This window comes from Sus scrofa, chromosome 9, assembly GCF_000003025.6.
Source record: "Sus scrofa isolate TJ Tabasco breed Duroc chromosome 9, Sscrofa11.1, whole genome shotgun sequence".
Classification (NCBI taxonomy): domain Eukaryota; kingdom Metazoa; phylum Chordata; class Mammalia; order Artiodactyla; family Suidae; genus Sus; species Sus scrofa.
This window is the reverse complement of record NC_010451.4, coordinates 118,686,298-118,699,530: the sequence shown is the minus strand read 5'-3', so window position 1 is coordinate 118,699,530 and position 13,233 is coordinate 118,686,298. Positions and strand designations below refer to the sequence as shown.

The 13,233-nt window shown below is 48.3% G+C and overlaps 1 protein-coding gene across 4 annotated transcripts in view; it reads left to right on the top strand.

The window, feature by feature from the left end:
* ASTN1 (astrotactin 1) overlaps positions 1-13,233 on the top strand; it is a 319,889-nt gene that overhangs the window by 269,502 nt on the left and 37,154 nt on the right. For all 4 annotated transcript variants that reach the window (XM_021063682.1, XM_021063683.1, XM_021063684.1 and 1 more), the window contains exons 17-19: positions 4,158-4,426; positions 8,591-8,724; positions 12,737-12,888. In XM_021063682.1, coding sequence (XP_020919341.1) covers positions 4,158-4,426; positions 8,591-8,724; positions 12,737-12,888 — 555 coding nt within the window. The remainder of the gene's footprint in view (positions 1-4,157; positions 4,427-8,590; positions 8,725-12,736; positions 12,889-13,233) is intronic.

The window sequence follows — 13,233 nt, the reverse complement described above, 5'->3', positions numbered from 1 at the left end:
CCATGGCAGGTCTGGGAGTTCAGTTTAAGGCTATCCAGACCAACCTGACCCTCTCTTTCCACAGACATGATTAAACTCTCCGAGAGGCTGATTTGAACCTGGGTGCCTGGGCAGAAATGTGAATTCTGATAACACCAGGCATTCTGCTTGAACAGGAGACTGGTGTGGCGGTAGGACCTGGAAATCGGGGTGTCAGTGAGTTATAGGGTGCCCATGGCCCGGCTTCACTTACCCCACATCAGGCCTTCTTTCCTGTGGATCCTAGGCTGTCTCCAAAAGCTGGGATCTGATGTGTTTGCATAGGATTTCTTTGCTGCCTAATGAACTACCTCTGTAGCTCTAGCTGTGATGTCATTAGCATCTCATCGCCTTGGGCACCAACTCAGGAGAGAGATTCTTAAGCTGGCCCAGAATCCTGTAGGAATTGTACCAATTTACTTCATAACAGCAAATTCACCTTCATGACCTGTCAGCTTCTCCCAGCAGAGCAGACCCTGCATGAGGATGGGTCAGTCACTTTTATCATCCTCCTATGCTCCTAAGTCTAGGTGGGTCAGTAGGTACATGCCTAAGGCCAGAGGCACATCCACAAAGAGATTTTGAACATTGAGGATGCCAGTAATCTCATACCGCGAAATTCTATTGGGGAAATTCAGCCACTGTGTGCTGTAGGATACAGATTTAGCCTAAAGCAAATGGCATTTATTTATAGCAAACTGTATTTGCAAAATGCTTTGCAGTGTTGGGGTTGTTAACGACATTCCAGGTTGTCTGTTCTTCTACTTGTAAGAAAGCAAAGTGTCATGAGGACCCCAAAGCCTCCCCTGAGAGCAGTGGGGTGAATTTTGCCCTTAGGGGTAACGGGGGGTGGGGGTCACACTTGGGTATCTTTTAAGACCATAGTTGTAGCTTATTTCCTCTTTCCGGAGACTGTGTGTTTGTTGAAATGGAATATTGGTGAAGAGACAATATAGTGTTTCAGGTTATTGGAGCATTCCTCCCCAGGATGAAGAGGGCAGAAGAGGGAAGAAGTAAGACAAGGCAGTCACTGGAGTGGGCGGTGGAGGAAGGTGGCCATTGAACCATGAAGAACTAAAGCAGATTCCCTGCCCTGCAGCTCGCCACACACAGACCTCTGTACTGCCCGCTCCAGCACCGAGCAGGGGTTAAACGCCCATGTCAAAGATCAGACTCTCCTGAAGCTTTTAGGATTCGAATTACTCTTTCACTTGCCACAGACACGATGGTTATTGGTGCTCTCTTTGGGCAAAAGGAGATTTATCTGGGCTTTCACCACCGGACTCCATCATTTTAAGGAGTATTTCCCAATTGTATCTTTAACTGCGCATGGAAAATGCATTTCCTTTTTGAAAAATCTCTCTCATACACACATCTCTATTCTTCGCTGGAGCCTGAATAGATGGCTTTGGGGAGTTAGCTGCTCATTACTTCTGTGTAAATCTCACTCCTCTCTAGACAGCTCCATCCTGCGTGATGAGGGGACCAGAGGGCCAGTTCGTCTTGGCCTCCAGCAGAGCCTGCTCTGTGTGAGCCTGAATATTTTCAGGAGAAGGAAAAAATAACTCCGATGAAAATAAAGAGTTTGGTGCCCGCTCTCATCTTTTCCTGTAACCCCCTTCCCAAGCTTCTCTTCTTCCCACCTTTGCACCAATCCAGGGCTGAAGGATGTTGAGGGGGATTAGTTGCGTCTTGATTTTAATTGAGAGAGGCAGAAGACGGTAACAAGGGGAGAAGCCCCTCAAATGTTCACAGCTTTTACAAGCCCTAATGATGGAGCACAGGAGAGTCTGGAGGCTGGCACTCAGCAGCACTGTGTTTGGGGTTGCAGTGCCCTCTAGTGGCCAAGACTGTCTGTCAGCTGCTACCGTAGGTGATGAATAGATAGGGCTCTGTGTTATACATATGGCTGTGTATATAGGATGTGAGGAGTCTTGGGTTATTGGGATTAAACGTGAGAGAAAGGAAATTTGATGGCATGTTATTTCCTCCTTGAAGTAAAGTATACTCTATGTGAGGGATATTAAGGGGATTTTAATTTTCCCTTCTTTATCCGTCCCACCATTATCTTGTATCTTTCACCCTGTGTTTTTCTCAAGCTAAATGTTATGGAATGGTTTTGCTCAAATTTTCATTATTTGATTGAAAGAAAATTGTACCATCCCATTTTTTTTTTTTAAGTAGCCAGGTGTTCCTTTTCTTTAAGTTTCTTTTCTGGTGTGCCAAATTAGCCACGCAGAATTTATTACACCGTCTGTCCTCTCACCGAAGTTATTTTAGACTTGATGTCGCCATCTAGTGGTCACTGCGTAGAAACCCTTTTCCCAGCCTCTTTTATTGAGTACTTTCCCAGCCGGGAGGTTGAGAGGACTCTGGGTGGGACGGATGATGAAATGCATCTGCGGGATGGGGTGTGCGGGCCAGCAAGAGATCCAGAGCTTTTAAGCCCTACCTTGAAAAGAAGTGTGATATTGCTACTGATTTTTTTTATTTCATTTACTTTCTCGATGATGAATGAGGACCTGGTTCTCTAGAGATCACATCGAGGATGCAGTGCTCTCACGCCACCCCCACTTATTCCTGCCCAGTCCATACAGCCTGTTGAAGAAGATGGGAGGCCTGCCCAGGGGCTGGGTGAGGAGAGTCTTGCCAGATCGTGGCCACTTTATGAACACTCCCAGCCATGAGTTGTGCGAGCCTGAATGTCAGTAAAGATGTACACATGACCGAGAGTGTGTGTACTCTCGGGGCTAGCTGGTGTGGGCTCCTGGGGCTCTTATTTGATATCTTAATTCTCGGTTTTGGGGCGAGCAGTTATGCTCTTCTCTCATAACCTAGCAAGGGCTTGAACTCAACTTTGATCCGTTATTAAGCAAAATGCAAATGTGAAATAAATTATATCCCATACTTACAGTCTCTGAGTGAGTCTGCCTTCACGAGCAGGAATCCCAGTGTCAATGGAACTGCTTTTAAAATGCTGCATAGTGATGATGCTCCTGTGGAGGGAAAAAATGGTGCTGAAATGCCTCTTGAACCTTCCAATACACCTCATGTTACATAGCAAACAAGGGGGAGATCACAGAGCTCCCTGCGCCCCAAAAGAAAGAACTCTGCTCTGAAGCCATAAGTCTTGTCTCATGATCACCTTCTGGAACCGCTTTGCAAACCCTTCCAACCAGTTCCCCCAAGGATCCAGCCCATCAGGGATCATGTTCTTGACGGGCCTGAGGACCAGGAGGGATGCTCTCTACCTGCCCATGGTTTCCAGAGGCCCAGACATCTCTTTGAAATTGTTTTGCATGCACAACTGCGCCTGTGCACAAAGAGTCAGGGATCTTGTGACGAGTCCAGAGCTTTTTGTCAACAGATTCCACTCCTATCTTCCTTTAGACTTAATAAGTGAAATGGAAAATCGCAGAGGCTTGGAAGAGAAATATCAAGAAGTCCTTTCTTCCATAGGGAACAAACTGTTATTTTCTGGTAGGCATTCCCAGTGTCTGTCACCAAAAATAAACTAAGAGCTTCCCCAGCTACCTTTTACTCATCAATCAAGGACCATATGGACCCATGTCTCAGGCCTTGGAGCACAAATCTGTTTGAAAAAGTCAAAGTGCTCTCCCCATTTTCAGTACATTGATGAGTAAACAAAGCAGAGAAATCCTGTTCTTCCCCATGACTTAAAGACATGGGATCAGACAAAACTGGATTCAGACTCCAGATCTCACAACTTGCTGTGTGATCATGAGGCTCTTAGCCCCGCTTTCCTCATCTCTAGAGAGGGTGCAATGATAGAAGTCACACGGAGTGTTGTTGTAAGGGGCGAAGGGGGTCTGAACTAGATCTCACTTTCATGGTACAGGCCTGATCATCTTACCAGTGGTTATGATGAAAACCATTTTGATGCTAATTGACCCACACTAGCTATTGTGTTCTGTGCTTTAAAAAATAGCTTGCCACCTCTGTGGGTTTCTGGGAGGGTGGGTCCCCCAAATTTAGTGTGATGACAGCATCATATTCTTAGCCTCTCAGAGACATTTTCAGACCTCTCAGGAATTTGACTCCGGCACCCAGGGACCATGAGGCCATGCAAGTCCTTGCTTCACCATCTTCCTGTTTCTTTTCCATGTTGTGTCTGGCAGGCAACTCCCCATCTGACGAGTCCGAGGAGCGGGAAAGAGACCCCAAGGTGCTGACGTTCCCAGAATACATCGCCAGCCTGTCAGAGTCTGGCACCAAGCGCATGGCGGCCGGAGTCCGCATGGAGTGCCAGAGCAAGGGACGATGCCCCTCGTCCTGCCCCCTGTGTCATGTGACATCCAGCCCGGACACCCCTGCCGAGCCAGTTCTGCTGGAGGTGACCAGGGCAGCCCCCATCTATGAACTGGTGACCAACAACCAGACCCAGAGGGTAAGAGACCGGGGACTCTTGGCTTGAGGAGATGTCACCCACACCAGAGGACTTTTCAAATGGCTGGAGGGGGTGGCGGGGTCAGCTGAGCTCCAGGCTAGAATTCTCAGAGCGAGAATTTTTGTTCAGCTACTCCAGGCACTTAATTTGCTTAGATTTTCATTTTTGCATATTAAATCAAATCAAAGCATCCGCAGCACCCGTGGTGATGACTCAGGAGTCAGAGCTCAGCATTTATACAGGTCTTTGAGCAGCGAGGGCCGGAAGGAAGAAGGCGATAGGGAGGCACAGCATTCAGTCCCCAAAGCTGCAGGGGTGGTCGTGAGAGGAGGCTTAGCAGCATTTCCCCCTTTTGGCAAGCAAGGTGGACCAGCTCCCCTCACTGAGCCCAAACCTGGGACCAGCCGCAGCTAGACTAGAAAGAGCATGTTTGGCATAGATCCCAAAGGGAAGGATCCACAATCTTAGCCTGGAGGGGCTTAGTTTCCTGGCCATCCCTCTAACTCTAGCAAAACTCCATGTCCGTGCAGCTCTCTCCACCTTATATTATTCAGCTGCATCATGGCATTTCCAACCACCCCTCCATTCCCTCTGCCACTCCCTTCCGCAAGGTGCTAGGAGGAAATGAGCCCACCCGGATGGATAAGCTGAATAAAGGCAGTGACTTCCCTCATTTCCTAGCTCTCTGATCTTCTCAAGGACGTAAAGAACAGAGTGGGTCAAAACACATATAACAACAATGACAAAAGTAAAAAACACAAAAGCTCAGGGCGTGGGACTTCTGAGACTCTAGGCAAAGGCCACCTTGGGGACAAGATAGAGTCAAGTCACAGCAGTGAGCTGCTTGCCTGACTGAGAGGTGTGTCTATCCAGGTGGAGTGATAATTGCTTTCTCTTTCCTCTTTTAAGGGACACCCGGTGTGTCACAGTTTGTTTCATAGGTGATGCTCAAACCCACAGGAGGGATTTTGCATGTGTGTTTCTCTCATCTCTCTGCCTCTGCCACAGATATTTCATTGAGTGTTTGAAAATAAGGTTTTTCACAGGAACAAAAAGATAAATTGTTCCTCTGGCCTACAAATTTCTCTTCAATCTGATAGAAGTGACAATGGGAAGAGAAGTGGGAGAGAAGAGACCACTGGAGGGGGGCTTGAAAAGATGAAGGGAAGGAAGGGCTGTGTCACCATGGAAACCCAGGGCTGCAGTGCTTTCACTCCAGTGCCCAGCCCTCCCCTTACCTGTCCCACCGTGACTTCCGTGAGCACCCAAGGCTGCTGCAGCTGGCCCCCCGAGAGCTCCTGTGCAATTGCCTGGGAACAGCAGAATCGGGAAGCTGCTCACAGAACCATTTTAGGGGAAGGGCTTCAAAGCTGCAGACCAGAGAAGAGCTCAGGGGGAGAGTCAGGGCTGCCATCTCTAGCAGGTTGAGGAAGCTGAAGGAAGTTTTGTCTTTAGCAACTCCCCTTCTGGAGCCCCTGCTTGCCGGAAGCTAGCCCTTCCCTGCCCCCCCATACTGGTCTCAGGAGAGGGCTTGAGAGACACTTTCCATCTGGCCATACTTTGAGCATGTGAATTTCAAAACAGAAAGACAAGGTGGCCTGAGCCAGAGTTGAGTCCAGCCCACGTTTCTTGCCTCTCTTCTTCTCTGGATGTAGTCCGTCTTCACCATTCTCTTGGCTCTTCTGCTTGTCCTTCTCATTGTGCCCTTTCTCCCAAAGAATGGAGATGAAGAGTGAAGAAGCAAAGGAGCCGTGGAGGGATCGAGTCCGGGCGTTAGGAGCTCAGTGTGTGCTCCTACCCCCTCGTCTCTGGTAGAGCTTCGGGCCAATTTTCCACCCTCTTGGCTTCATTGTTCTCCTACTGTTGGCCTAGATAATCTCTAATGCCATATTTCTGTCTAGTCTGCAATTGCAGTTTAAAAACAAGTAGGTCAAACCATTTAACCGGCCAGGCGTCTCAAACCCAGCAACTTGAACTCACAGTCGTCCATCCTAAACCACACCTGCTGTGCCTCCATCTCAGTGACTGGCATTCTTTTCTACTGAGTTCCCCAAACTGCAGACCAGAGATGCTTCCTAGACTTTTCTTGTCCCTAATAGATATTCCATCACCAAGGGCCACAAATACCTTAAATCCTCCTCTTTTTATTAAATCTCCTGTCACAGATGAACAATTTCAGTCATCCATTGTACTATCAGCCCATTAACTTCTTATTACTGGTAATATTACTGATGACCAGTAGCCTTCCTGCTGGTTTCCCTGTTAGACCAGTCAGAGTCATCTAACTAATTAAACTAAGTCAAATATGGACTTCTGATCCTATGGCAACAACGTAATTCAGTGACTCTGCAGAATCTATCAATTGATACAGTCTAAAGTCCTTAGCGCATCATTACACAGGCAGGTCATGATCCAGTTTTGTCTTCCCTTACATGGTTAGGCTGTACCCACTCTATACCTTATGCTCTTACCCTCCCAAATTTAATACCTCGTACCTCCTTAAACACAACACATTTTCTCCCTTACCTCTGGCCCTTCAGACTCGCAACTCCGTCTCCCCAAAATACCCTGTCCCGTGTTACTGCCGCTGGCACACTCCTACTGTTACTTCCAAGATTCAGCTCAAACATCACCTTCTCTTAGTCTCTCAGGCCAACCCAGTGTTCCTTCACACAACTCCCATTGTATGTTTGCGTACATCTTTTACAGCACGTATCACTCCTGTCATTGTGTGTATGAAATTGCTCACTCTCTTCTCTGTCCTCCTTGGAATCCCTGTGCCCTGCAGTGGTCACACATTCTGCAGAATAAATGAACGAGATGATGAATGCATGGAGGAATGAATGGGTTGATGAACTTGACTTGAAAGTTCAGCTGTTTTCTTTAGAGAAAAATAATAAAAATTAGAAAATTTTTCTTTCTTTCAATTGCTTGACCTACAGCATTATAGGATGGCTGTTTCATTTCTCTCATTTATCCATTATGTACGGGTGTGGTGAGCATAGAACTGAGAGAAGAATCACTGGGAAACGCAGGGGCTGCAGATGTTGAATTGACCTGGAGAGAAAGTCCTGACCTTGGCTAGCTTGGACAGCCATGCATCCTGTGGCCAGTAGACTTTCTCCCACCCTGGGCCGGGGTGGGGGCAGCAGGACCCCAAAGGGGGTCAGGACCCACTTCCCCACCAGGGACCTGCCACTCTCTCAAGTTCTGTTCCTTCGCTGATCGAAGTTTTTCTCGTTGTCCTTTAATTGAATAGTGAATATCTGCTGAGAAACCAATGTCTGTAAGAATTATTCTAGGCTCTGTGGTGTTTACAAGCTTCCGCATGAGACCCAACCCTGTCACTCAAAGACAATAACAATGGCTGGCATTTATTGATGTAACGTGCTATTTATATGTGACTGAGGTAAGCATAGCATAGGTATGATGCCATGCCCTTTGGCGTATATTTATGTCATTAATTGTCACAACATCCTTATGAGGAAAGTGCTATTTTTATCCCATTTTACCACCGAGAAACTTGAGTTTATGCAATTTGCCCAGGGTCACATGGAGAAGTTGGCAGAGCTGGAGTTCTTACCCCGGGGGACAGCTCCAGAGCACAGCTTTTAGCCTCCGTGTCATATGGTTTCTACCTTCTACAAGAAGAGAGAGGCTTAATGCATAAGCACAACCCCAGGCAGAATTGCATAAAGATTATAAGTGAGACACAAGGCCTGCTGAAGACATGCAGAGGAAGTACTGGGCAGGGTGAAGAGGGCAGAGACGCATGCACAGAGAGGCATTTGAGAAAAGACTGAGAGACTCTGCGCCGAGGGGAGATTGGTAAAAACAGGCGCCCTGAGTGTATGGGGACAAGTTCTGGAATGGTGGCTTAGATGGGGGAAGATGTGAGGGGGAATAAACTTGCATCCAAGGTGACAGCCCTCATCCACGGGGATGCACTGTTCTTCTAAGGAGACGGACACCCTAGAGGCCCTGAGAGGTCAGGGTTTTCCCAGAAACAATCTCCTGGCATTAAAAAACCAGAGAGGTGGTAGTACAGCCTCCTGGCTGGAGTCATTTAGGGCCAAGCCAAGCCCTGATGCCCTGGCCCTTGATTCTGGTGACCCAACCCTGGTTTCCTGATGAAGCTCACCCTTTCTCTGCCCTCTCTTGCAGCTCTTGCTGGAGGCCACCATGAGCTCCCTCTGGTGCTCAGGGACTGGAGATGTCATCGAGGACTGGTGTCGATGTGACTCCACAGCTTTCGGAGCCGACGGACTGCCCACTTGCGCGCCTCTCCCGCAGCCCGTGTACGAGTCCACCCTCTGCCTTTCTCCCGCATGCACGCCCCAGCGTTACTCTGCACACATACACTAATGAGTGTCTACTCTTTCAAGTCCATAGGCTGGGAACTGGGGAACAGAGAGGAAATCACAATGCAGGACCCGCCCTCAGGGAGCTTTCAATCGCCTGGGGGAGGCAGGTGCACTAATTTAACTTTAGAGAAGAAGTGGTTTGATGAGAGGCATGTGAGACATTTAAGGGCAGTGTCGAGAGAGATGGGTCAAGTTTGACTATGAAGGATGGTGCAGGCTTCGGCGCGGGGCGGAGCACTTGAATTTCTCCCTGAGGGTGGAGAAAGCAGGACAGTGTGTTTGGAAGAGGGTCAAACTTGCTGTCGCAATGGGGGAAGATCAACAAGAGCCCGGATAACCACCCTTGACTGGGTGTCAGGCACCATGTGGAGCAGTTAGGTACTGTTTTCACTCCCAGTTAATAGGCAAGGAAGTGGATGCAGGTGGACGGAATAGTTTTTCCAAGGTTGTACAGCAGGAACAGAGCCACAGCTAAGAGGCCATGGCCTTCACCAGGATACCCCTGAAGGATGACTTTGGGTAGAACCAACAGACTTTGGTGCCTGTGGGTATGAAAAGGAAGGAGACGTTTAGATTTAGGACCTGAGCGGCTGGGAAGGAGAACAGGCTGCAGCTGAGAAAAGAAGCATCAAAGGATAAGCAGGTTTGAGGAGGGAGTTCCTGCTATAACACAGTGATGAAGAGCTGACTGCAGTGGCTTGGGTTGCTGTGGAGATACAGGTTCGATCCCCAGCCTGGCGCAGTGGGTTAAGGATCCAGCTTTGCCACAGTTGCAGCTTGTATTCAGTCCCTGGTGCAGGGACGTCCATATGCTGTGGGTGCAGACATAAAGGAACGAACAAACGAGAAAAACAAAACCAGGTTTGAGGAAGAGGTTGGTTCCCTCGGGGTCTGCCTTGGAGACAGTGGGGCAGAGCTGCAGAGATGCTCGGTGGTCGAAGCGAAGATGGTCAACCACACTAGAAAGAAGAAGATTCAAACTCAGCTCCAAAGAAACGAGGAATGGAACCGCAGCTATGAGAAAGGATGCACCCGAGTGACTGTCAACCGGGATGAGCTGAGGGTCGGGATGTGTGTTAGTGGAAATCTGCATTTGAGGGGTGATCAGAGTCGAAAGTGCTGCAAAGGTGGCTGAGAATCAGCAGGTCCAGCTTCCACCCCTCAGAGGAAGGTGGAACAGAACTGGCTGAGCTCATGGAAAGGGCAGGAATCCCTTTTAGCCTAGAATGCGGCATCTTCCATGGGAGTGAAGCACAGAAACACTGTGATGACTAAAGAGGGCTGGTAGGACAAGCGGGAAGGGCATGGACCCCAGGGATTGGTAGGACCGAGAGAGCCCAAAGGGAAGATCAGGACCTGTGGCAACGGGAGGGCTGAGTTAGCGGGAGCAAGATGGCAGGAGGAACCCAGCAGGAGAGGCTGGTCTTAGTGCACACTGCCCTCTGGTCCATTCCCTGGAGACGCAGGTGGGCGTTCAAAGGCCAGGACTGGGCAGGAGGCATGTTGAGGAAGAGGAGAACACAGGGGCAGAGTTCATTACAAGCCAGTGTCTTCTTTTGCCTACAGGCCTTCTCCATGTGGGTTCTAGACACACCGGCCCTTGGCTTCTTAATCTTTACAGCCATGGCTTAGACCTCTTCGGTCAAAAGGAAGTCAGCCTCATTCTTGGTAAAAGGTCTTTCTTTGGGTAGAATGGGAGCTCCTGGAAGAGGATCCTTCTAGACTGATTCCCCAGCTAAGAAAGTTACCTTTGACACAGCACTGAAGCAACCAAACTGTTAGCATCCAGTGGACAGGAGACCCAGCTCTTAATGTCCTAGAGCTGATTTCATTTCTAAACTCGCATTTGCTAAGTGTCATTGCTAAATTTCCATAGATAGGGACATCAATTAAGGATTTCACTTTTCTCGTCAACGCTAATCGTTTTTTTTGTTTTTGTTTTTTCAGCATCAGACCTTAGTTTCTTGAATTTTTACTGGTAGTTGGAGATAGAAACACATTCTAGTTTTAGTTTTACACAAGCCTATGGAAATCAGGCTCACTCTTGTTCCTCAGTCGAGGCCCCAGCCTCAGTCCATAATTTCACAGAATTTGAGTTCTCAGAAAGGCTTAGAGACTTACTTAAGCTTCCTAGTGCTTTTTTTCTTCAAAATAGCACTCTGCATATGATTCTAATTAATGAATTTGTCAATATCTGCACTGTTTTGGGTCTACTCCATCTTTAATGTCATAGGCAAACTATGCACTCCTTCACAGGAAGCCACTAAGGGCCATGTGTTTTGTATTATTTTCCCACCAGTTGAATTCCTTGTTGTTTCTTGCACAGCCTCCCATGATTTCTTGTTAAAGTCCTTATCACACATTATTACAATCACATGTATACATGCGTGTCTGTCTAGTGACCCCTCCATACAAGAAGGGGCTGGAGCTGGCTTATGCATCACTGCAGCCTCACACCAAGCACATTCTTAGAAGTACTGGGTGCTTAATAAATATTTGTTGAATTGAATGTGAACAGTGCTTTGGTAGGATCCATCCACGGTACCTTGCCTGGGGATCCTTGAGACTAATGACCTCCGAGGGGAGACTAGAGGGCCAGGATTATGGGTGGTCAAGAACTATGGACCAAGGCTGGGATGAACGGCAGGGACACCTCTAAGGGAGGAAGGCTGGAAGGAGCAAAAACTGGGAACAGCCCCAGAAGCCAGGGTCTCGGAACAGACGGGGCAAGAAGCAGGTGAGAAGCCTAAGGCACATATGTGGAGTCAGAATAAGGCAGAGAATTGAAACCACTTGGCTCATGAGAAGGTCCATACCAGTGACTGTCAGTAGTGTTTACTGAGTCTCTACAAGGTACAGAGATATGAGTCAGCAAGGCAAAGAGCAGAAGAGATGGACAGGTTACATGATAGGAGGAGACAGTGAATTGGGAAAAGCGAGGAAAGACTGGAATCAAGAATCAGGATATTCTTTGGAACCCAAGAGCAAAGACAGAAACTGATGCCAAGAACCTGAGTTTAAAGACACAGGACATCACCCTGAGGAGAACTTGACATATGTCCCACTTTCTCTGGCCCAGGAAAGTCTCCTGTGAGCATGACCTCCAACCTGAACTAATGTGCATACCTATAGCCAGAAGGGGAGCCAGGGTTCCACCAGCAGGGCAGTCCCGTAATGTTACGGGAAATGCGCTGACCGTGACCTTGTGAATGAGGCTCTCCCAGCCACCACCCTCAGTGGGTCTTGGCCTGAGCATTATAGGCACATTTTCTTGTTTTTCAAGCTTAAATCCCGAAGTCATGTTCAAACCCTATCAAGGGCTACTCCAAACGCCCTATCCACTAACCCCATAAGAATGTGTGCACTTTGACTTAACCTGCTTATTTATTTATGTACAAATATATGCTGCGTTCCCAACCTGTAGCAGGCACTTAGATGAAGTAGAGAGTTTAAGGATCTATTCAATCATGTACCAATATATGTCGAGTTTCCAATCTGTAACTGGCACTTAGATGAATGAAATAGAGAGTTTAAGGGTCCTCAAGAACTTTTACTTCCAGTGAGGAGATAGGCCCTCAAAGGGACCAGTGTAGGTGTTGGTTAAGAAAGATTAGAGGGATTCCCGTTGTGGCTCAGTGCGTTAAGAACCCAACTAGTATCCATGAGGATGCAGGTTCGATCCCTGGCCTCCCTTAGTGAGTTAAGGATCTGGCGTTGCCATGAGCTGTGGTGTAGGTTGCAGATGTAGCTTGGATCCAGCGTTGTTGTGGCTCCGATGTAGGCTTCAGCTGCAGCTCTAATTCGACCCCTAGCCTGAGAACTTCCATATGCTGCAGCTGTGGCCCTAAAAAGAAAAACAGCTGAAAAGGCGGCCAGTAGCGCTGTCGGAAGACATCACAGGTCTCGGCTGGGCCCCCGTTTCACATTTCCTCCTGTCTGCACGCAGGCTGCGACTCTCCACAGTCCACGAGCCCAGCAGCACCCTCGTGGTCCTGGAGTGGGAGCACTCAGAGCCTCCAATCGGGGTGCAGATTGTAGATTATCTCATCCGTCAAGAGAAGGTCACCGACAGGATGGACCACTCCAAAGTGGAGACTGGTGAGGACCCCTCATCTCACAGGCTCACCTTGACCCAGGGGGTCGAAGGAAAACAGACGGGAAATGTCCTGCCTCCCGACTAGGCTCGGGTTCCCCAAGTCCTAGGTCCCCGTGTCCAGGGCAATGAGGGAGGGCAGGGAGAGGCAGCAGCAGCCATCTTTTCCCTTTAAGAGCGTTTGCATGGTGAGCATCTGACAGTCTTGTTTTGATTTTGTTTCTCCTTTTTGTTTAGAAAAAGAGGTGTCCATTTCATTGCCTCTGGGCACACTTACAAAGAAACAACCATACAGCACACTGGTGATCCTCACCCACAATTAGGAAACAATCCTGTGTAAACCACTGCCA